This window comes from Phymastichus coffea, unplaced genomic scaffold (assembly GCF_024137745.1).
Source record: "Phymastichus coffea isolate CEN01 unplaced genomic scaffold, Cenicafe_Pcof_1.1 PCOF00307, whole genome shotgun sequence".
Classification (NCBI taxonomy): Eukaryota; Metazoa; Arthropoda; class Insecta; order Hymenoptera; family Eulophidae; genus Phymastichus; species Phymastichus coffea.
This window is the reverse complement of record NW_026707118.1, coordinates 740-25,031: the sequence shown is the minus strand read 5'-3', so window position 1 is coordinate 25,031 and position 24,292 is coordinate 740. Positions and strand designations below refer to the sequence as shown.

General features: G+C 36.4%; 4 protein-coding genes across 4 annotated transcripts; 3 read left to right on the top strand and 1 right to left on the bottom strand.

Annotated features, from left to right (window-relative positions):
* The first annotated feature begins 2,561 nt into the window (after nucleotides 1-2,561).
* Nucleotides 2,562-5,732, top strand: LOC131674811 (sterol O-acyltransferase 1). The gene is made up of 9 exons (XM_058953643.1): nucleotides 2,562-2,990; nucleotides 3,414-3,505; nucleotides 3,634-3,761; nucleotides 3,834-3,995; nucleotides 4,234-4,382; nucleotides 4,456-4,595; nucleotides 4,679-4,845; nucleotides 4,913-5,186; nucleotides 5,252-5,732. The coding sequence occupies exons 1-9, from the start codon at nucleotides 2,924-2,926 to the stop codon at nucleotides 5,699-5,701; spliced, it is 1,629 nt and encodes a 542-aa protein (XP_058809626.1). The 5' UTR covers nucleotides 2,562-2,923; the 3' UTR covers nucleotides 5,702-5,732.
* A 146-nt stretch (nucleotides 5,733-5,878) lies between these two features.
* On the bottom strand, nucleotides 5,879-13,417 carry LOC131674810 (mediator of RNA polymerase II transcription subunit 1). The gene is made up of 11 exons (XM_058953642.1): nucleotides 13,076-13,417; nucleotides 12,824-12,969; nucleotides 12,609-12,742; nucleotides 12,387-12,531; nucleotides 12,093-12,315; nucleotides 11,794-12,019; nucleotides 11,490-11,721; nucleotides 8,858-11,377; nucleotides 7,549-8,406; nucleotides 7,040-7,472; nucleotides 5,879-6,964 (listed from the first exon to the last, which is right to left on the bottom strand). The coding sequence occupies exons 1-11, from the start codon at nucleotides 13,134-13,136 to the stop codon at nucleotides 6,957-6,959; spliced, it is 4,986 nt and encodes a 1,661-aa protein (XP_058809625.1). The 5' UTR covers nucleotides 13,137-13,417; the 3' UTR covers nucleotides 5,879-6,956.
* Nucleotides 13,418-17,141: 3,724 nt separating this feature from the next.
* On the top strand, nucleotides 17,142-19,407 carry LOC131674813 (alpha-amylase-related protein-like). The gene is made up of 5 exons (XM_058953645.1): nucleotides 17,142-17,332; nucleotides 17,600-18,030; nucleotides 18,093-18,465; nucleotides 18,527-19,015; nucleotides 19,089-19,407. Exons 1-5 carry the CDS (start codon nucleotides 17,156-17,158, stop codon nucleotides 19,101-19,103), a joined length of 1,485 nt encoding a protein of 494 aa, XP_058809628.1. The 5' UTR covers nucleotides 17,142-17,155; the 3' UTR covers nucleotides 19,104-19,407.
* A 2,157-nt stretch (nucleotides 19,408-21,564) lies between these two features.
* LOC131674812 (ankyrin-2-like) lies at nucleotides 21,565-23,969 on the top strand. The gene is made up of 2 exons (XM_058953644.1): nucleotides 21,565-21,905; nucleotides 22,151-23,969. The coding sequence occupies exons 1-2, from the start codon at nucleotides 21,836-21,838 to the stop codon at nucleotides 23,848-23,850; spliced, it is 1,770 nt and encodes a 589-aa protein (XP_058809627.1). The 5' UTR covers nucleotides 21,565-21,835; the 3' UTR covers nucleotides 23,851-23,969.
* The last annotated feature ends 323 nt before the right edge of the window (nucleotides 23,970-24,292 follow it).

Sequence of the window (24,292 nt, the reverse complement as noted above, 5' to 3'; positions counted from 1 at the left end):
ATAAGGAATAAATTATTTAGAAATATAAAATATTCCTTTTATTATTTTCAACAATCCTTTCCCCAATTAGAAGTTATTCTTTGAAGATCTGTAAAATGATAGGTATTTGCGACTGTTATATATTTTAATTAGTTGACTCAATTAGCGGAGAATTTACTTTTTTTAAGAATTTATAACTCACGTAATCAAAGAATTTTTCTAGCTTGGTCAATTAAAGCGTTAATCGAGATTAAAGATGACTCGCTTTTGATGAAAAAAACTTGCTCGATAAAATAAAAAATGTATATTGACCTGTGTATTTTAACATTGAATTCGCATTGAATTTAAGATCTTGGAAATTATGGAAAAATTTATTATTATTTTAAGTAGATTGGTAAAAGATTTCATTGTTGTCTTAATGGATAATGTCGAATACCGATATGTTTACAATTCTATCAATTTTTGTGACGATCATCAACACTCTAAAGAAAATCATATTTTAAGGAAAAAGTAATATGATTGATTAACTAATCATACTCACACCGGCTTTACGATGACCTCAATCGGTCAAGTGCCAAGAATCAATTCATAATTTTTGGCGATAAATAAAATTTTCATTCAATACAACATTGTTAGTCGTGACGTATAAAGAAACCAATGCAAACACAATGCAAAAGCCACAATAAATATTAAACACACGCAAAAAACTCATCTTTTTCTACTATTCAGACAGGGTAAATGCAATGTACACATATATATTCAGAAACACAGTCCTGCACACTATAAGGTCTTATAGTTAAGCTAGAGAGGATGTAGGATAGAAGAAACAATTAACTAGGGCTAAGCTAAGTGCATATAAATATATATGATTTTTTATTTTTTATATAAAAAACCAATACATCTTTTAATTATTCTAAAATGATAAAACCTAAAAAACAATTTCTTTTCCCGCGTGACAATGAAATAAAAAATGTATGCAGACTCAACATACATTTGTACACGTATGAATCACTTTCAGATTGCGCAAAATACAATAAAAACTTGTAAATTAAGTTTTATTCAAATTTTATTAAAGAATATAAAAAATATTTCATTAGGTTTTTATATTAACCAAAGTAAAAATTGATATAACAAAAACTTTTAGTAATTATAATTGACAAAATTATCTACCAAAAATAGCAGTATTAATTTGGACGAGTTATAAGTATATTATATCGTCGTTATAGAGAGATATGCGGTTTTAAAAAAGAGTTGGATAACGCGTTGTTTTAAATAAAATTTCATTACAAGCATTTTTCAATTCTTCTTCTTACGATGAATGGTCATAATGCAGACGTAGAGCATGTTAAGTAATCATTTTTTTCTATTAAACATTGCATTAAACACATTATATTATCTATGGATTATTAAATTCACGAAGAGTTTTGTGTATTGAAATAAATGAAGTGACACCTTTAATCTCGATTGTTCAGCATATATTAATCTCGAATGGTCAAACTGCTTAAATGAAAAACAAAATCACGACTGTTAAGAAAAACATAAATACATACGATAACGGAAAAAGGTTGTCGCTGTCGGATCGAAATGCTATCGCAACGATAATTGCATTTACTTGGAGAAATCGCATTATCAGAAACGTCGGAACAACGACAGTTCAATAACCACGTGATACCTGCAAAAGTTGCAGTTACGCTCGAAAAAAGAGCTGCCGCCAACAAAACTATTTAAGAAACGCTGCCTACCGTTCGTTCGTCATTCAAACTTGCCAGCGCTTCTATGATAGAACGGCTTTATCTGCCGCGACGCAAAAAATGAATCAAGTCGATGTATCGTATATCTTGCGAGATAAAAGAATTCGAGTGGAGGATTCGAATACCGATCGCTGAGCTGCTTTATTTCATTTTTATATGTATACACAACTTTATTCCAACGGTCGAAACATTGGTATGGCTTATTCTGATCGATCGCGTAACCGACTGATAACGTCGATCATCGCACAACTTGTGTCGATGTAATGAGTTTGCGATAAAAGGGTAGAAATGTTCGTGGACGTTGCGAACCGCAGCGGCGAAGATTTTAATTGCGGCGGTCATTCGATTGTTTTCAGAAACGCAACTTCAAAGCCTCGTGCCAGAGATCCGCCGAGCATAACTCATCCAGCCATGTCTCATCCAGCGTGAATCGTCAGAAAGAGTGACGAGGATCGGAGGGGAAGGAAAAAGTTTGTTTTCTGTTGCATCCTCGAAATACTTCTGGGGACGCGGGTGCACGCGCACTATAGTTGCACTCACGAGTCAGTCGCATGCGGCGGTATCGCGAGCAATGCCGGGGCGATTCCATTCATCTAAAACGAGTGTCGAGTGCGAGTGTACCGAGAGGCCGATCGCGTACTCGAATCGGATCGAAATTACTCGAGTGGACATTGCCCAAAGCATCTTATCGGATTCTTTCTTGCTTCGCTCGCCCGAAACGGTTGCGTAATCTAACGTGTCTATTTTTGAATTTTACGATGTAACAAACACTACTAATTTATCGAAATATTTACATATGATGTTTTTTTTTATTTTCGAAGAAAGCAGCCTAATTCAACTGCTTCACAAATGTAACACCTGGGTATGAAGTTTGTCTCTAGAGCCGGGCCTCGTGGAATACGATCGTATTATAAAATATCCCACCGGAAACCGTTCAACAAATATCAACCGATCGCAATTTCGACGCATCGATATAGACATCAACAAGTGCCGCTCAACACACCTGAGCCTTTCGTAAGGCGATTGTATTTACAAACGCGGTTAGCCACGCGAGGACGGTCTGATAACAAGTTAGAAACGCGCGCGACAAAAGCAGCAACTACCACGCGGCACAACTTCAGTCTGCCGTTGGTTCTGGACGGCTCTGGACACTTCGTTAACGCGACGTCGGTGACTTCTCTCAACGCGTAGAGATGAACGGGAACGTGGTGAGCGTGCGCTCCAGGCACGAGAACGGAGACTCGTCGAGGCTTCACGAAGGTGAGCAGTGATTTGAATTGTTGAGCTGTCCGCGGTGTATGGATGTTCGCAGTGCTTAATAATTTAATATTGTGAATTGAATGTGGAAGTTTCATAAATAAACACGTAAGTTACGTTTCCATTTGAGAATATATTTTTCATGCCTTAGATTGAAACTTTTCACTGAAAATTCCTCGTTGTATAATATATTTGTTTTAAACATTCAATACAATTATGAACTGTGAATAGTAGATTATGGTTAGCTTAGTTATATATCTAAGCTTCAATTTAAGAGGCTTTTTTGAAAATATCGAAGTAAGATTATATTGTACTCGTTGGTGAAAACTATAACAATGACAGAGAACGAGGGATAGCAATACTTTTTATATAGAATACATCGACGTTGGAAAAGACACGCAAAGTTATGATTTGTTCCGTTTTCAGTAAACGGCGGCCCGTTGCACGCATTCCAGCCTTCAGAGGGCACAGTATCTCTCGACCAAATGAACATAAAACATCTCGAAAATCGCATGCAGGTAAATGATTTTCGACGCTGAGCGAAGTTATCAGCTGTGGCAAATGTTAATCGATCGCCATCTCGCCGATTCAATCCGATCGTTGAAAATCAATTATATAAAAAAAACTCTCTTCTCGAAATCCTAAGGTTCTACGTCAGTCTCTCGTTGACGACATAGACGCGCAACTAAACAGCATGATGTCCGAAGTAATCGAACGCTTGCAAGAGAGCAATCCAAAGCAAAATGGTTATCACAAAGGAGCGTCCGACCACAAGTAAAGATGACGACGTATAATAAAAGTCCGTAAATAAATGAAATGATATCGATGGCGCAATCTTGTTTGTAGGCAAGAGAGAAAAGGCGGAGAAAAGCAGTTCATCCCGAGGAATTCGTATCTCACCGATCTATTCAAAGTAAATCACATTCGAACGATTTACAACATATTCGCGGCGATGCTGCTCGTTCTATTTTTGAACACGGTGGTGCACGACTACATCCAGACTGGCACGTGAGTACCTGCCAATTGAAATTGACAAAATTGTTTCGTGGATTGCTTTGACATTCTTTGTCTCGCGCTGCTGATCAAATTGAACGATGTTCAGGGTGCGAAACGAGTGATCGTAAGATGCGATAATGTATCTTTAATTGTCGTCGACATGACTGCTGCTCGTTATAATCAACGTTGAATCGTTTTACAAGTTCCGATACGGATCAAATCTAACATGAACGTTCGCTGTTCGACGCAGGACACACGTGGGCTTGAGAACTATCAAAACTGGCTTCGGAAGCGTGTACGACATTGTCGAGATTTGGATGATTATGGTAGCCTCCACTTTCTTTATCTACCTGGAATTCTCCCTGTGGGCGAATAAACATAACGAGCTTGCTCCAAAATGTAACTAGCCACATCAATAACGTATCCTGTTCGTTCTGACTATTCAGCAATTTAATATTCGATTTGTTTTCAGCTATCTCCAGGAAAATTTGGGACTACGCTTCGTTGTTTGTATTTATAACTCATCAAACTCTATTTATAATGGTGCCTGCAAAACTCACGATCGATAAACACTTTCCCGCAGCCGCTGGTATTCTCGTTTTGATGGAACAAGTACGTTTTTGATTTGTTTTCTCTATCGTTGAAAGAAATTGCTTGAAAGCGAAGGCGACGCTGAAGGAATGAATTACTCGCAGGTTCGCATGCTAATGAAGACGCACGCTTTTGTAAGGAGTAATGTTCCTCGAGTTTTGGCATATAAGCCTAAAGACGAAAACAGCGAGGCCTCGTTTTATCCGCAATTTTCCAAGTTCTTGTACTTCATGTTTGCACCAACCTTTATCTACAGAGATGAGTATCCAAGGTAAGTTTGAAGTGACATTCTTTTATAATTACAGTGTATTTTCAACGATAAGTGTTGAATGTTTCAGAACTAAAAGTATCAGATGGAAAGTGGTAATGTGGAACGTTGCAGAAATACTGATGATCGTTTTCTATGTAGCTTTCATACTCGAGCGCTTCATAATACCGCCCTTTGAAAAGTACGGCCCGCGAATTTTCGAAATCCAATTCGTCGTTCTCACAGTTTTCAGCTCGATGTTGCCCGCTATCGTCATGTTTCTATTTGGGTTTTACTGTATACTTCACGCCTGTCAGAATGCTATGGCGGAATTGCTGAGGTTTGCCGACCGACAATTTTACAAAGTAAGTTACTTCTATCATGTAGTTTTTTTTTAACTACATATAAATGAAAATATGTTTTTGTTTAGGACTGGTGGAATTGCACGTCTTTCAGTGCCTTCTATAGAACTTGGAACATCCCTGTTCACGATTGGCTCCACGAGTACATCTATAAAGACGTTCACGTAAAGTGCCACAGTAAAGTTTTCGCGATCGCGATGACGTTCGCCGTGTCTGCCCTCTTTCATGAGTATATCTTGGCTCTCGCTTTTGGATTTTTCTATCCAGTGTTATTTATTTCTTTCGCCGGATTTAGTTTGCTTCTTGTCTTCCTTATGAAGAATTATTCGAAAATGGATGGAAACATTTATATGTGGTTAGCTTTGATTGTGGGAAATGGAATTGTTTATACTCTCTATCCTATGGAATTTTATGCGAGATCGAATTGTCCCCCTTACAGTGATCACCTGTTAGATTCTATTTTACCTAGAAGTTGGATTTGTCATAAAATCTCCAACGACACCTCAAGTGTTAATTAAAAAATAAAAGATGAAGCTAATATTCAAGAAATTTGTACATATTGTGATATAATTTACGTTTAGTTTTTGTATCAATAACCGATGTGGTTGCGTTTAACAGTAATTCGTTAGTCATATTCAATTATATTGTGGCACTTATATGGAACTATGGTATACAGTTTTTGTACTTTGTTAACATATGTAGCAAAGTATGATTTTTCAAAAACTGTGTGCTTTTGTCTAGATTTAATGTTGGAGAATTTGTTATAATAAATTTGTTATTGTCGAGAAATGATTAGTTGTTTACACATTTGGTATTTGAGGACAATTTCCAGAAACAACAAGAAATATATAAAAAAAGAAAATTAATTTATTGGCGCTGCATTTACATGTAAGTTTTCCTTTTGTATGCATCTAACGATAAAGTTCAAACAACGTGTAATAATAGAATTAATAGTAATATATCCGGAATAATAATAATAATTACATGGATGTATGCACGAGTAGATGCTGGTGGTATGTATATATGTACATATACAGATATAATCTCTATACAAATTAAATTATAATTTTTTTCCTTACTCTTACAAACGTACATTTGTACCTATCATAGACAAAACGATTCGATATTTTTTTCCTTAAAATTTTATAACGTTAAATGATTGAAGCTTTTATTTTACTGTTATATAGAAAATACATGAACTTGTGAAGTTTTCACGAAACGGAAAATTTGCCATTTTTAATGAAAAAAAAAAAAAATCTTTAAAAGCTGGATCGAAAAAATATCGAATCGTTTTGATTTTTAGAAAGTCCAAACGGTTTAACCATCATCGCGAAACTTTCTAACATTAAGGCGTCGAAAGTATTCTGATCGTCTTTGCTCAACAATTTAGCAAATTTATAACAGTTAATACAACGTTGGTACGTACGCAGATATCATATGATGAATGATGAATATGTAACCAACTCACTTATTCAAGTTATCTTCTGCGCTGTCATGGGTAATGATGTTTCGATAACTCAAGCTTTTCTGTTTCCTACATGATTGTCCGTCGAGTAATGTCTCGGTATATTAATGAAAATTACTTCGACTTCTACTTTTCTATTCTTGAAATTCACACTTAACTCGCGCGTAAGCATCGTACAGCTGGCATCAAAGATACGTTTCCAAAATATAATATTTTTTATGATTTAGCTAGATAACATTACTACGCTTTGAGATGTAATAAGATATAGAGAACCATATTCTTTGTTGTACTCTATTTTTCCAAAAGTTTCAAGAACCTGAAAAAAAGTTGAAATGAAATTATTGTTTGTTAAGAATGATTATGCAACAATAAAAATCGCGTGATCGCTTACCAACAAGAGCTTCATCCATAAGCTCGTCGTCGGTGATACAAGGCGATGCTGAGTGTGGCGATAAAGGAATGACCCTGGGCGAAGGAGCAGGACTCTTGACGATGTGCAAACTGACGGAAGGACTTTGGGGAAAGCTCGAAATAGGTGAGACCGAGGGCGGTACAGAAGGTAGTATCGACGACGGTGGTGGAAGCGGAGGTGGCGGCGGTGGGGGCGGTGGCGTTGTATTTTTTTGAAATGGAGAAGGCGAGGCGGATAACGAAAGTGGAGTTTTTAGGGGCAAAATGGTCGTACTTGCGGCTTCTTTCGGCGTGGAAAAATCCAGTAACATCTCTGCCGCTTCTTGTGAGCTTGGATTGGCCGTTGAAGCCGAGGAACTAGAAGGAATTGGAGTAAGAGTGACACTGGCCGATGTCGTAATTCCGGCTTCCAACTGTAAATAATTTTAGTGGAAATCAGTATTTCAGTGATAAGTTTTGACTTAAAGACTTTCGCAATGATATACCCACCAGTTTCTTTTCAACTTGAGAAACTCGATGAAAAGCTTGATGCTGCTGTTCTTTTTCATCCGAAGGCTTAAACTTTTCGGCATTTTTGGAAACGAGATTCAAACTCTCCATGTTATCATTACCTGACGAATAAGACGAAGCTTTACTTGCAGCCGAGTCCACAACATCTTTTGATTCTGCATTAGCGCTTAATAATCCTCTACTACCACTCAGCTCCGGTTTGTCATCTGCTTGCATAGACAGATTGGTAGGCATGTCAGACTCGTTGTTCGCCGACGTACTGGAAGATTCCGAAGCAAAGTCAACGACTGTACTTGATATTTCCATCTTAGGCACGTTTTGTATTCTGCTGGCTATGTCAGATGAAGAAGGTTTAGAACTAGTGTCCACTTTATCTACCGACCGTTTTTCAGTATTTTCTGCATTCGCTCTCGCGGATAATTTTGGGATTTGAAAATTTGTGTCAAATTGCTTCTTCAGACCTTCCACTACTAATGGAAATCCAGGTGTATTCAATAAATTTCCCATGGAGGCATGAGCCAACAACTTGAAAGCTTTCTCTCCTTCGGTTTCCATTGCAGATGGATTTGGCTTTCTTAAATCACCAGCTTTGTTTGTAAATGATTTGTCGCCGGATTTGAATCTCGCTTTCTCTTTTGCACGTCCAAAATCTCCTGACATCGAACTCTGTTTTAGTGAACCGCTTGTCGATGAAAAAGATTTGGAGGTTTTGCCTGATAAGCCGCTTGATAACAAATTAGAACTGGATTTTAGACTGCTGCCAGGAATTTTTTGACCTGATTTGCCTGCAGAGCTGCTGCTTAAATTACTCGAAGTTAATGGTGATGTTGATCTCATCTGTAAAGTAATGAATATTGATTGCAACATTAAAATTACATACGGTCAAGCTTACATAACAATTTCAAGCGTTAATAAATGAACGTCTCCCATAATCTTCACATACATATTTTACAACATCGAATTGAACATAATTTTAATTAGGAACAACTAGTCAACGTAGTAACATTATTTATTAAAAAAACTTGCATTCTCTATACATGAACAAAAAAAATTTTAATAGCTATTTACATAGATGGCGCCATGTGAGGTGTACAAAAATTGTAATCGCTGCCGCAAAGAAACATTCATTCATGTTTTATTTTCAGGACACATCAAAGCCAAGCGTGCAATCAAAGATAAAAGGTGAAAAATAAAATAATAACGTCTGAAATAAATCATGATCATATCATTCAATAGACTAAAAAAAAATAAAATAAAATAAAATATCTGATCAATTAACAGTAAATACCTTAGGCGACGTTTGCGCCTGCGGTTTCCTAGAAGCAGGTCCGGAGATTACTCCAGGCTTGAGTCCAGTATAGGTTTTGGGCGAGCCATTTCCTGAACCTGAGGGCGAGATACCTCCGGAACCTGTAGGACACGTACCCGGTAGATTGATCATAGGAAGTTTTAAGTTATTATTATTCGACTTAAGATCTTTCGTTCTGGTCTTATTAATCGTCAACTTTATTCCATCTGAGCTAGGCTTGACCATGTATTCTGTAGGATTCTTAGTGTCTGGGTTTTTCACAACTGGATTAGCCGAGGCACCAGATGCACTTTGAGACAAGTTGGCTGGCACATCATCCGTGCAGTAATGTGCATTTTTTAGCTTGTCGATAACAGCGCTGAGCGATCCTTTTCTAATTCTCGTTTGTTGTTGAGTTGCTGCAGCTTTGTTAGGATCAGACATCGGTGGCGTAGCTCCTCCGTTTCCCGGAGACTGCTCTTCGGTAGGTTTGGGTTTGGCCGTGAGGCTTTTCGATTTTGGGCTAGAGCCTCCAAACACCATCGACGTCGATTTCCTTTCTTTATCTCTTGGTTCCTTGTTTAAAGACGACGATGTCGACGATGAGGATGATGACGACGACGACGAAGACGATGATGACGACGACGATGACGACGACGACGTCGATGATGGTGATATACTTGTGAGTGTTACAGCCGATGATGAAGGCGAAGTTGAAGGCGTTAGTGAGGATATTTTGGTTTTAGCAGTTATACTCGACGAATCACTTTTGTGCGAAGGAGAACTCGTCGCAGATTTCAGCGCTGACATGCTGGGTTTGCCAGAATTGCCATGCTTTGGTGACGATGTGCCGTGTTTTGGACTCGTACCACTAGGTACATGCTTCGGGCTGCTGTATACTGGTGAGTGCTTGGGACTCTGTTTGCTACTCGATTGTTTGAGAGAAGTTGGACTTGCTTTGCCCACGAGGACTAAAGGATTGTTACGTGTTGGCGATGGACTGAACTTACGAAGTGTCGGTGATGTTGATCGCGATGGTGATACATCCGAAGTAGGTTTGATGCTGACCGACACTGGTTTTGATAAAGGATCTTGTTTGAGAGGCAATTTTTCCGGTGGACCCATGGGACTTGAATCTCGCTTGCGTTTTCGTTTTTTCTCAAACTTCAGCTTACTCTCATCTCGATTTTTGGAGCTGCTTTTCCTTTCCTTCCGATCGTCCCCCAACGATGACGAAGATGATGACGACTTTGACGGATTATTAATTGCCGTAATGGTGATCGAACTTGGTAAAGACGTCTGTGTCAAATTGGTGATAGGTATGATTTCAATACCTGGCCTCCGTTCTAAACCCATACTTGTCAACATCGAATTGTAATTGGTATTCTGTCCCGAACTGGAAATCGGCGTGATGCTAACTGATGGCGAAACTAAATTCTTGTTATCCTCGAAAATCGTTGTAGGACTCAGTTTTTCCTTTTTGATTTTTCTCTTGAGAGCCTCCTCGACACTGACAACAGGCTCAACCTGCATTATCTCCTCGGTGTCAATATCATACTCTATAGTCTTATCTGTATGCAATATCTCCAAAGGATCTATGATGTTGGACAAATCCATACCCCCGCTATGCGCAGATGTTGGAGTTGGCGTTCTTGCGCTCGTTGGTGTACCAAGTGGCGTGGTCGTTGAGCCGTCTGAACTCGAGCTATCCACGGCGACAATCTCGCCTGGTTCGCTCTTGATCTTTGGCCAAGTTTGCTGTTCTTTGCGCTGCTGTTTGCGCGACGACGATGACGAAGACGTTGACGACGACGTCGACTTGTGCGGGGTCGTATCGGCTGCCGAGACGGTGGGGCCGGACAATGACGGAAACCCGATACTATTCTCCGTTCCGGCCTCTAAAAAAGACTGCTGCGATTGTTGTTGAGTTGGCTGCTGATTCTGTTGTTGATTCTGCGGTTGGGGCTGTTGTTGCTGCATCTGCTGTCGGCTCGATAAGTTGGCTCCATTCATCGTGCCTGGTTCTTCTTTATTCTTGATATCCTCATTACTGTTGCCGCCAATCGTCTGCGGGTTCAACATGAAGGTTTCCCAAGTTTTGATAAGGGTACGCATTGTTAAGGGAATACTGAGACAATGTTGGAGTACTCTGCCTGCTAAATCCGACGTTTGTTCCGAGTTATTTATGCTCACGCCGTAGAGCTTGCATTTTAGTGCTGCAATTTCCGATAAATCGAGTTCGGCTGTAGCTAAGGTTTCCTCAAATGGATGTTCCAAGCTAATAGATATACACTGCCAGGACAGAGCGCTCACTTCAAAGATCGTAGTATGTTCTGGATCAGATCTTGCCATCGGCCTTATACAACTGGAGATGAGGGTATTGAATAAGGCTTGTTGACGAAGGAAGTTGAGGATCCGTGGAACGTGACCTGGATGTGTGAAGGGTATACTGCCTACTAGCACGCCTTCCATATTTTTGTTCTCTGTCATGAAGTAAACATGTTGCTGATCTGGAAGACTCTGAAAGTTGAAAACATGAGATCTAGTATGTAGAAATAATTATTATTATATAAATTACTGGTAACGTTTCATTAGTTAAAATATGTCAATAAGCAAAGTTTGTGTTACTTACAACTGCAAGACCCTTATTATGCTGACAATCCAACTGTTTATCACTAGCGTGTTGAACAATGAGACTTAATAAAGGATGAGGGGCTGATAAGTCAGTGCACTCAAGTTCTGTGACTTTTTGTATCCGACGTATCAGTTCTAAACACATAGGCATTTTCTTAGCTAATTTTAAAACGAAACAAGCAGGTAACATTGATGAATTTGCCCCTGTCAATGGAGCATATGAAGGTGTACTGTAAATACAATTAACAAAGTTTAAAATTTACTTTTTTCTTATACAATAACTAAAATCATTAGTACATTACCTTATTCCTGTAGTACCCTTGTTTAAAGTAATGATACTTGATGTAGGTAATTTATGAGCTGTAGATCCTTCCATGCAAACAGTAACGGAATGTCCGACTTTTTTTGATATCACAGTCTCCAAGCTTAAAGGTTCACAAGTTTTGTTTTCTAAATCTATTCGATCGTACGGAGACACAAAGTAGGTTAACTTCATTGCATGTCCACCTTTCCTTTTCTCAAGAACACCTAAAAAGTTAAATTGGTTTATTTTGCAACTTGAATACTTGAGAACAAAAGGTAAAAAGAATATAACACTTACCAACAGGACTTTTATGAACAGCATTAAATGGTTGAGAGATAATAAATATTTGTAGTTGAGCTAAAATTCCTAAATCAGTTTCTAGAGATTGTAATGCACTGAAAGCTCTGCTTTTTACTTTCTTATCAGCATTTAGTTGATAAATTGATGCAAAACCCTCAAGCTGAGCTGTAAAATCAGCAAAATCACCTTGAGAAAGACAAGCAACCAACTCTTCACAACTCTAAAAATAAGGATCACTCATTAACTATTTAAATCTTGATATTCTGAAGTTGAAATTACAATGATGCTTACCTGCTGTTCTTGCTTGCCTTCATGCTGAATTTTTACATCCTTCACTGCCCCTGATTGTTCTAATGAAATTTCTAGATAAAACATATCTGAAGATATGAACAACTGAGTGATTGTTGGTATAGTAGTAGTTATCACAAATTTTAATCTGAAATAAAAATTGCAAATGTTATAAAGTAAAATAACTTAATTTCTATATTGCATAGAAAATATTAGATATATTACCCTAACTGTCTAGATAAACTTTCCAATCTTTCAATCATAGACTGTAAAGATGTAACTTTAATCGAATGCTGCAATGTATCTAAGCACTTTTGAAGCTGATTTTTTTCAACACTATCAATTCCAAACCTTTTTTCCTGGAAGAAAACAAATAAATCAATCAATTGTAAATGTGATACTTTCCATTAGACTGTATTTTAATGAAATTTATAACTTACCAACATAGCCATACGAACATTCTTTGCGCTCTCCACCAAAGACTTGAATGAGGAAGCCTTTGAGCGTAGTTTCTCCATCAGGAGTTCCATTTGCCATTCTTTGCTCTTGTCTAAACGAACGACCCCTCCGCCGGTCGTTTGTTCAGCTGTAATCATTGATTTATTATGTTTATTAGTATCACTCATGGATTACTGAAGAGCAACAGGTAAACGAGTACTAATAAAGATGAGAAAAATTTGCACATAACTCACCAAGAGCTGGTTGAGGGTTATTGGAATTCATAAATCCGTTAACGGGCAACGCGCTCGTCATGTTGCAGCGCTGCACCGATTGTTCAAACGTAATTTAGCGTGACAAGAAACACATCGACTACATGACTAAAAAGAGAAAGGAAACCAGGATGGTTGTTTGTTATTGTGTTTTGTTTGCAATCAAGGCTGTGAGCCCACGAAATACTTGATCGAAGCAACGCTAGCTGCTCATCTTAGCTTGCGTTTTTAGAGTCTCTTTCTGTTTATAAAACACGTACGGTGCTGCGATGCACGTCACCGCGGCAGGGAAAACGCTAGCCCAGCACCTAGCACGTTGGCGTGTGAGCCACACCGACTAATCTTTCACCATTTGCAATTTCAAGCACTACCAACGCACCTACCGTAGAAGGTAGACTATCCTGAGCAATTTCAGATTTGATTCGATAAAAAGACGACCGTAGCGCTAGTATAGCAAGTATGGCGCGGAAATGTATTTGACTTGACTTGAATGATGCGAAAGAAATGCTGGTTGATGTAAAGTTGTCTACTAATGAGGATCTTCATAAAAAAATTTTTGCTTTGCAAATTTTTCGTATAATTTATTCAGTATGCATTAATTGTAATTAGATTTACAACTGATTTTATTAAAGTAACATATAATTGGTATAGTAACATAACAACATTGTTAGATCAAAAATTATATTATAGATAACTGAATAAATCTAAAGCGAATTAGTTTTCTTTGTGAAGCATAACGATCAAATAACGACAATGAAATTGTCGATAGCAAAAGTGTATCTGGAAGTATTAGGAATATTTTTATTTTCCTATATTTTTCTTCTTTTCTTCCCGATCAGTGACCTTATAGACGGAGTATGCAAACGTCTTAGATCTCATGTCGAGAATACGTACACAACAAACCATCGAGAACGTGCTGAGGTCGTCGTACAAGCAAGTAGAGATGAAAGATCCAGCGAACACGTGTTCGACAGTCAATGTATATAAAAGCAGTAGGCTTTGTTCGAAGATTCTCGCTATCTTCGACATTGTGTATGAGATTGCCTGCGCTACGTTTACTAGCAGTAAGTCATTGCAAATATCATACTTCTTTAATTCTATAATTCAGAAGAAATATGTAATGTTAAACTCTGTGCACTGATTCTTAATGAGAAGAGTCAAGATTTTTAAATTTCGTAATTTTTACAAAGGTGCCTTATTGAACAAGTCTAGACCTGTAGATTTTATATTAAATCAGTGATGGCTTTTATAGTTGATACAACTATAAATCAACAGGAGGTTTAATTATCTTAAAAAAGTATACTTTTTTAGAGCTTTCGTGGATTTGACGTTTTCATATTGTTCTGAACATAATTGTAGACGACATTTTAATGCATAAATATCGTTTTTTATTAAAATGTAACAGGACAATAACCTTAAATTATATATGGTATTTTATTTATAAATAATTTTTCTATTTAATATTGACGGTTTAATATCTGACTGTAAATTATATAGGCGTTTATAAATACTCTAATGACAAACATGGATTTTTAAACGTGTACGTTAATTACTATTTCATTTCCATTGCGATATGGAGTTCCTAAAACATTGTTAGTTAAAAAATATGAGGATGAAAGTTATAGCGCACTTGTGCAAAAGTGTTACTTAATCAATGTATGCTAATCACAAAACAATGAGGATTTGTGCTTTTTTCAAAAAACTTTGACTGGTAATGTGATAAAATTGATTTATCCACATACGAAAAGTAATCTAAAATTTAATTCATTCGTGAACGAATTAAGTAAAATGATATCATGAGTAAAAATATCATTCCGATGAATTATCAAAATGAGTATTATTTAAAATGTAATAACTAAAAAAAATTAATATAAATAAATGAAAATATTAAACGTAATTTTTTGAAGTGGCGGAAGAGTTATTAAATAAACGAAATCGGAACTGAATAGATAATATCGATATCTCTACTAGAATGATAAATTTATAGGAAATAGAATATTCTGCCTAATGTTCTGTAATCAGTAAATTCTATATCAAAACAAATTTCTTTATCATCATAAAATGACGTTACCTGAATATGCAATGAAAAGAAATAATAAGAAAGAAGACAAGCGTTGATAATTAGTATTAATTGTCCGAAATCCTGAAATATTGAACGTACTTAAATAAATTTTAACAGATTAAGTATCAGCATTAAAATTAATAGGATCGCTAGTTTCGCCATATTTATCAATCATTATTTTGTGCAGCGACCATTGCCTTCACTTCGTATCTCTTCGGATTCGATATTCGCAATATTTAATACATCGCATCAGAACCAAATATGCTTCATTATTGACTCAGCTTTCATTTCAAACATGTATTACACATTATAATTTTATTATGTTTTTTTTGTTTTTAAAATAGCATAAATCACATAAGAAAATCTTGAAAACAAATGATGTATATAAATATATAATAAATACTATATTGAAATCAAAATACTTGTATAAACTACTGATTATTTATTCTTTAAAATTAATTGAAAAAGTAAAATTAAGTAAAAAAATGTGATTACTGATTTAACTTAGAATCCGCACAAAATCTATATAAAATACCTTTACAATCCATATAGAATTTATGCGGCGAATTGAGTCTGATTTTAGAGTGTGATATCACAGAATCCATACAGAATCCAGGTGGAAATCAGTGTGAATATCCACAGGGATTTATTTTAGACAGAAATCCTTACGGAAACCTACTTGTATATTTTTAATAGGATTAAAACATGATTTTTATTTATGATGTCATATGAAATATCATATTCACGTTATTTTATTGAGTTGTTTTTGCGCAAAATAAATTTTTTCATGAAATCTTTCTGTTCTAAAGAAAATTCGTGTACTGAGATGGAAATATTAATAAACGGAAAATTTTATATTGTGAAGCCTGATTATTATAAGTGAAATAAGTGCATGAATTTAATTTCACTCTTTGATTTTTCTCAAAAAAATTTTGCATAAGCTATAAAATCCTCAGATTTTCCTCAAGAAAGTAAGTAAATGATGGATATAATTAATTTTTATTATTTCCTTATCACGCATTAAAGTGTTTTTTAGGCAACAAAAGATTCAATGGCTTATATTTCAATTGGGGTTTCTTATCGAGAATTATTCAACATCTATGATAGAATGCATTAATGCAAATTAAAAATATGCTATCACTGGATAAACTAAAAATGTAATTATTTTATCAATTGGAAATTAATGAAATTTGAAACGAATTACACTATACTTTAAAATAAGTTGAAAGTTCTGGATTATTAGTAAAAATTTTAGCACGGTATCTTAATTCAATTCACAAAGAACTATAAAAATATAATTGTCTTTCAATTGTTATCCCGAGAAAACACATAACGCCAATTATTATATATACGTTGGATACTTAATCAGTAGTAATGTATGCGTATTCCGTTGAAAACATAATGATACATATGTTTTTGTATTTGTAGACAATTAGTCAATGTCACACAACACATCAATATTTATTATTTTTCTCGATCCTGGAGGTAGGTAAAACGGCGCTTTTGTCATCTTTCCTTTGTAGAGGAACTACTTTCGAGAAGTAAATTCTAGCTTTAAATTCAGTAGGGATTAAGCACATTCAAGTGGATGTAGCTGAGCGTTGACCCGTTTAACGTAAATTTAGTCATCAGTTGTTATCTGATAATCTGCCAACCACCGAAAATAACACCTTCTCGTTCATGGCTTATTATATGAACTTTCATATTCATCAATTCTTAATCAATAGAACAGAGGAAGAGAGAGAGAGAGAGAGAGAGAGAGAGAGAGAGAGGCCTTGTTGAGATCAACGTATTGGATAATGCAATTAAAAAATGACGGTATCGTCGATTATTGTGCGACGGCTCCGAAGCGATAAGATAATTGATACACCTATAGAAAAACTATAACGAGTTGGCCGTGCCTCTGTTTCTCGGAAGACTCGAGCGGCAAGTAGGCATATAAAGCGCGACTCGATGCCGCTAAATGTTCAGTCTACCAATCAACAATTGGTCGAGGAAAAATGTTACGTATGATTTTCATAGTCTTTGCTGTTACGATTGCTCCACTGGTAGCACAAAAGAATCCACATTATGTTCAAAACAGCACCACCATGGTGCATCTTTTTGAGTGGAAGTGGAATGAGATTGCTGATGAGTGCGAAAGATTTTTGGGACCGATGGGCTACGGTGGAGTCCAGGTAAATTACTAATATTATTCATATTTTATTCAGGTCCCATTATTATTGTTTGTTTGTCAAGTATTAATGAAAACGAAATTAATTTTGTATTACATATAATTATGGTTTAACTTTACTATACTTTACTATCAAATGAAAGAAAGTATTAGCAAAAATTAAGAAGAACTTTTATGTATCACTTATTCTTCTTCTATAAATTTTTAAGGCCACAGATTAAATATTTTTGAAGATAATTTGAACTTATCTGCACTTATGCTATTATTCTAGGTATCACCAATAACGGAAAACGTTAAAATTAAATATCGACCTTGGTACGAACGCTATCAACCCATATCTTACAAGTTGGAAACTCGATCGGGTACCGAAAAGGAGTTTCGTTCAATGGTTAGACGTTGCAACAACGCGGGCGTGCGAATCTACGTCGACATTCTGCTGAACCATATGACCGGTAACCATAAGAATGCCGTCGGTACCAACGATTCAACGGCTGACCCCTTCAACTTGGATTACCCAGAAGTGCCTTACAAAAAGGAACACTTTCACCCCATTTGCCAAATTACGAATTATCAGGATCTGTATAACGTTAGAAATTGCGAACTTGTCGGTCTTCACGATTTAGACCAAAGTCAAGAATACGTAAGAAGAAAGGCCGTGCAATTGATGAACAAAATTATCGATATGGGTGTTGCTGGTTTCCGGTAGGTGAATATCATAAAAGTTTCCGGTTGTGCAGTGTTTGAAAAACGAATGTTTCCTTTAGCATTGACGCTGCGAAGCACATGTGGCCGCAAGACCTCGCAGCAATCTATTCGCAACTCGATAATCTCAGGATAGACCATGGTTTTGCTCCAAATGCTAAACCCTTCATCTATCAAGAAGTTATCGATTACGGGAATGGGGAAGCCGTGAGCAAAAAAGAGTACAACCAAATCGGAGTTGTCATGGAATTCAAATTCGGCCAGGAGATTAGCAACGCGATCCGTAGGCGAAATCCACTGAAGTGGTTCTACAATTGGGGCGAAGCATGGAGTCTTTTGCCTTCTACCGATGCACTGACGTTCATTGATAACCACGACAGCCAACGAAATGGCGGTGATAATCCTCTGAAGTATAAGGATTCGAAACTCTACAAGGTAGGTATTTTACCAATGCCATTGGAATGCTGTAGCTCAGCCATATAATGACACGTTGCAGATGGCTATCGCATTCATGCTTGCCCATCCCTATGGACTACCGCAAGTTATAAGTTCGTTCGACTTTGTCAGCTTCGATCAGGGTCCACCGACAGATCAAAACGAGAACATCGTTTCGCCTCTGATCAGGGCTGATAACACTTGCGGTAACGGCTGGGTCTGCGAGCACCGCTGGCGTCAGATTTACAACATGGTTCGCTTCAGAAATTACGTTGCCACCACGAAATTAGGCAACTGGTGGGATAATGGCAATTACCAAATTGCATTCTGTCGAGGTGATCGAGGATTCTTTGCCATGAATGACGACATTGTGGATCTGAAACGCAAACTCCAAGTGTGCTTACCTGCTGGAACTTACTGTGATGTTATAACTGGTGATTTCATCGATGGAAATTGTACGGGCAAGTCTGTTAAAGTTGATAAAAATGGAGAAGCTGTTATTGAAATTCGTACCGACGAAAATGATGGAGTTTTAGCTATTCATGCAGGCGTAAGCATCGTTTTCTGTTCTATACTTTATTAACAAATATTATTTTACGTTATAAAATTTATTTATGTTTTAGGCCAAAGTTGCGTAAAATAGTTCTATTCTATGGGAACCTTCATTGATCACCTAAACTTTTTCATCTATCCGATGGAATGAAGATATTTTCTTTGAAATTATTGTGTTTGAGTTTTTATGGATAGTTTTATTATGTTTTTTATGGTCTTCGTTGACGTTAATATTAGTAAAATAATTTTTTTAATAAATAATTTAAAAAATATAACCTAATCATTTTTAAACAATGTCACAATCATAAATTGTTTCAATAATATGTTATCAATCAAAATATTGAGATTTATCAGTAGGTAGGTCATTATCCAGCAAAGTACTTGACGTATTGCAAAAAATAAATATAGTTAATATTCTCAAGATGACTGATTTCTTTTAACATAAAAGAATAAAATATAACTCAATTTCACGACTATTTTATTTGAATACACTCAATAACACATCGGTCATGAACACATTAAGGAAATAAAAAGTAACGTCCGTAGTAATGATTATTGTTTCTCCAATGAGATGTGATTTATCAGTAATTAATGAGCATACGACAAGCAAACTATAACTCATATTTTCATTCGTACATTTATGAAGAAAGTTTTCTGTAAGCAAACCAAAAAAAATTACATTTGATTCCCACTTATATTTCTAATCATGTGTACGTTTATATTCTAAATATTGACAAAATGCTCTCATCGCAGTTATTTCAACATGCAATACATGTACTGCTTATGAGATAAAAAATTCGTTTGATCAAAATTACATCAAGTTCGATGCTAGCTTATAGAAATAATCAAGCAGATAATCGACAGAGGAAAGCAATGATAAATTGTCCGCTTGTTCTCAAAAGTTACGGAAAATATGTTATAAGAAATCTGTACCAGATTACGAGATACGAAATCTGATTAATGGAGCAAAAGTGGAGTAACCTATTAATTACACAAGCAGTGGCAGTTGTCACGGTCGTAATCGCCTCAGTGAACGCAACGAAAGATCCATATTTTGCAATCGACCATTGTGTACCTTTACGAATGGAAATAAAACGACCTTGCCGATGAATGCGAAATTTTTGGCACCCGAACCCCGTGGATCCAGATGTAAAGTGGTAAAGTGGTGGATTACAGTACAAATGAAGTAGTCACTAAAGTACCATTATAACTATCTCGAAGCCGTGACCGAATTGAAAATTAAACCCGCACTGAAGTTGTTCCATAATTGGGGCAAAGTGTGGAGTATTGTGCCATCTGGTGATGCACTGGTTTTTGTTGATATACGAAATTTTATGAAGTGGCGTTGATGCTTGCCCGCCTTTATAGTAAAAAAATATAAGTTCCCTCAACTTCGATGATAGAGATCAATGTCCGCGCGAACAAACGGGAATAATACCCCCCCCCCCCCCCCTCCTCCAACCAATCACGACAATACTTACGGTAACTGTTTGATTGACGAGCATTGTTGGCGTCCGATCTACGGTATGATAGGCTTCTCAAATCAGCTATTGAACAACTGGTGAGAATCTTAAACGATGCAAGCTTCAACGACAACTGAAAATATGTTTGCTGGCTGAAATCTATTAACCTGGTGATTACTATTAATTTGTTGCCATTCGTGCATTGGTCAGAGTATATTTTCAAATTTATGGATTCCCTGAAAAAAAAAAGAATCGATCGCAATTTTATGATTTGTGTCGACGAAAGTTGTTTGACGGAAGCAAAACGGAGAACTCGAAAAAAAACAACTTTAAGAGAACACTGTTATGATAAATAATTTTCATAAATCAATTAAATGCGAATAATGTTGAATTAAGTAATAATGAGATTGATTCGTCGTTGGAAAACATTTTGTTTTAATTTTACATAGTCAAATAAATAAATAAATAAACTATTAATCGAGATTCATAGTTCGTTTGATATAATTGTTTGATATAAACAATTGAAAATCGAAACATTGCAGAAAACCACAAATGAAGCGGTTAAGCGATTTTGATATTTTTCATTGGCAGAAAAATATTATCAAAAGGCTACTACGTTTGTTGTGGCTATTTCCTTTATTATTAATTTTTATTTATACATAAATCTATTTTTTATAAGCTCAAAGATGTACTCATAAAAATGTTGTACTCGTGATCAGCGATCTCGAAAATATGAGTAAACATCAAAATTATGCGATTAGAAATTTTCACTGTTGCAAAGCTATACTTTTTATACATGTATTATTTAGACGGAACTCATATAAACGAACTTTTTTTCATTAATATCATTATATTATATAAATGACAAAAGTTTATATTTATTTTTATTTATTAGATAAAAATCTTGAAAAAAAATATTTTTAATCTGACATATTTTTAATTTAAATTTGAGCGCCAAGCATCGCCATATTGTACACCACGTGGCTTTGACGTTCTTCCTTTCTTTCTTTCTAGATGGCGGTGTGTCTATCTGAAACGCTGATATGCCAAGATCGCCAAGTGATTTTGGTATAAGATGCGCACGCACTATACGATACGATATTGTTGTCGTCGTACAGTGTACAATATATTGATATTGATTATCATTTATTATATTTTCTGCTTGTGTACATTAGTGGGAGTATGTAGGTAGTAAGTAACTGGATATCAAAATGTGTGAAAATTTATTTACCAGTCAAACACACTCAATACTCATGAGAAAAGAAGAAAAACAATAAATTCGTGGTTGTAAAGTCTGTAAATTCAAACAGCTTATCATTAATAAATGAAATAAATTAATCTGTAACGATGGCAGCATGGTTCAAATCAAAAATTGCCTTAATCCGGCAGAACTGTGTAGAAAGGAGAAGAAAAGAAATGGTGGCGGTGAGTTCATTTATATTTTTATTACGATACCAATCAACTATTCAGTTTGTTGTCTTGACTATAAAAATGAACATAGTTTCATGTAAATAATTTTGAATTAATAAGATTAATAATTTTTTTTATCCAGAAAGTAGGGCTATCTTATTTGATATCCATGTAACCTATGTAACACATAGTTTCTCTATGTATCAATAGTAGATATTTAACTTTGAATACTTAAGTTAATTTAAATTTTGATATTTCAGGAGTCAAAGCACCTTTTAAATCTCATAAAGGTAGATCCCAAGGAGCTCTTATAAAAATAAGGGGTGTAAACCCACACACTGTATTTGACGAATACGGAAAAACTTTATTGCATGTTGCGGCTGAATATGGTAATTTTCCTATTGCCTGTTACTCATTGAACCAGTATGTTGATGTCAATACTCAAGATGACGAAGGTGAAACTCCACTTATGCTAGCTGTAGAGAATAATCACACAGAGATCATTACACTTCTGATGAATTATGATGCTGATATTCACATTTGTGATAATGATGGGAAAAGTGTCTTTCAAGTGGTTTGCAACATGAGTTCAGTGCACTCGCAGATCATTGCTCTGTTTCTCCACAAAGTGAAGCAAGACTGTTGCTATGATAGTGCAAAAATTGCTCTGATACTAGTGAATGCAGGTTGCCCACTAAGGCATGCGACTTACCTGCACGATCCAGAAGTCATAAGAATTATGTTGGAAAAGGGCTGCCCCGTTGATGCCGTGGATTCCGAAACTGGTAAAACCGCGCTACACGTGGCTTTCGAATATGCGAGCTCGGAAAATATCAAGCTACTTTTGGAGCACGGTGCTAGTATCGACGCCATGGACTTTAAAAGTAGATTACCTTATTTTTCGTGTGGTATGTGGGGCGAATCAGACAAGGATTTAGAAATCACGGGTATCATACTAAAAAAGAGCGCACTGCTCACTACGAGCGACGAGTCTGGCATCATTCAGATAGGTAATTTATTGCATCATGGCAAGGAAGGCGCTGTTTTGATAATGCTTCGGTCTGACATTGATTTGAGCACCAGAGACAGTCATGGAAGAACGTTGATGCACTATCTGGCGCTAAATCCAATCTTGGCAAACAATCAACGCCTGAAAGAGGAACTGCGGGGCAAACAATTCGATCCGAACGCTCGCGATAAAGACGGCATCAGCATACTGTTCAACGCGTCGATGATTGGCAATTTGAAGCTGATGGAGCTGTTTGCTGGAGCTTGGGGCCGACGTGAATGCCATTACCGTTCACAATCACACGCCGCTGTTAGTGACCATCTGTCCACCGGAGCACGTGCGAAAGAGGAATCACGATCCTCTAAAGTGCGTGGAGCTACTGCTGACGTACGGCGCCGATGTTTACTTCGTCTCTTGGATCGGCTCAACACAGTGTTGCTGACATTCTTAAGCTCCGACGTGATTCTTAAGAGGAACGAGAATTTGTTCATGGCTGACTGGTGGAAACGCGAACTTTCAGCGCCCATCGTTGCCCAATTGGTATTGTTCGAGGCTAAAGGAACCCCGATTATCATTCAAAGCATCGAAGATACAATTAGATTTGATTCAGAGTTGAAACGCCGCTTTGATGAGTGCAGGCAGCAACTCGAAGACTTGAAGAAAATCAAGGTGTACGAATCGCTGACGTTATTCGATCTCCTCATCGAGAGCAAAGAGAAGCTTGCCATTTATGCGCGTAACGAGGAATTTATCGACAATATCGAAGCTTTCAATGGCAATTATTGCTCTAGTTTCTTTTATTCCAATTTTCTGAACAATCACATTCAAAGGTCCATCAAAATCATGGAGGCTAGGCGGGAAATTGCCGACATTGTCTGCGAAGTTATGGGATTGACCTATCAATCGAATTGTATCATTATCGATAAAATAATCTTTTACGCGATGAGTTAAAGCTCTGTATCTTATTTTTCTATAATCTGTAAATACCCTTCCGAACAATTAACGTATTTTTGAGAGATAAATTATTTTGTTGTACATAATATGTGCGTGAAATACATAAGAATACTATTTGTCTGTTGAACTTCCATGGATTATTTTTCTATCCTACACGAATTTTGCCAATTTTCCTTCTTCATTCTTAATAATCAATATACCATTTCTAAAGCAGGGTTTCCAAAAATAATATAAGAATATATTGAATAATATTTTTCAACGAATTTATTTCAACGGAAACAATGCACTGTTTGCTGTTCACCTGTTTTTTAATTAATACTACTATACATACGTAGAATAACCCGACAATAATCAGTCGCTCTCTCTAAAAATTTTACAAGACAGACTTTACAAGTCCGTATGATAATAACAATCGCAGTAGAAGGGGCAAGGGGACAGG

Coding starts and splice junctions, on each gene's coding strand:
- LOC131674811 (XM_058953643.1), top strand. CDS start 2,924: ATGAACGGGAACGTGGTGAGCGTGCGCTCCAGGCACGAGAACGGAGAC. Junction 4,846..4,912: donor TACAGAGATGAGTATCCAAG/GTAAGTTTGAAG, acceptor TGAATGTTTCAG/AACTAAAAGTATCAGATGGA. Junction 5,187..5,251: donor CCGACCGACAATTTTACAAA/GTAAGTTACTTC, acceptor GTTTTTGTTTAG/GACTGGTGGAATTGCACGTC.
- LOC131674810 (XM_058953642.1), bottom strand. CDS start 13,136: ATGACGAGCGCGTTGCCCGTTAACGGATTTATGAATTCCAATAACCCT. Junction 12,316..12,386: donor AAGGCAAGCAAGAACAGCAG/GTAAGCATCATT, acceptor CCTTATTTTTAG/AGTTGTGAAGAGTTGGTTGC. Junction 11,722..11,793: donor AAGGGTACTACAGGAATAAG/GTAATGTACTAA, acceptor TTGTATTTACAG/TACACCTTCATATGCTCCAT.
- LOC131674812 (XM_058953644.1), top strand. CDS start 21,836: ATGGTTCAAATCAAAAATTGCCTTAATCCGGCAGAACTGTGTAGAAAG. Junction 21,906..22,150: donor GAAGAAAAGAAATGGTGGCG/GTGAGTTCATTT, acceptor TTGATATTTCAG/GAGTCAAAGCACCTTTTAAA.
- LOC131674813 (XM_058953645.1), top strand. CDS start 17,156: ATGTTACGTATGATTTTCATAGTCTTTGCTGTTACGATTGCTCCACTG. Junction 17,333..17,599: donor TGGGCTACGGTGGAGTCCAG/GTAAATTACTAA, acceptor CTATTATTCTAG/GTATCACCAATAACGGAAAA. Junction 18,031..18,092: donor ATGGGTGTTGCTGGTTTCCG/GTAGGTGAATAT, acceptor TGTTTCCTTTAG/CATTGACGCTGCGAAGCACA.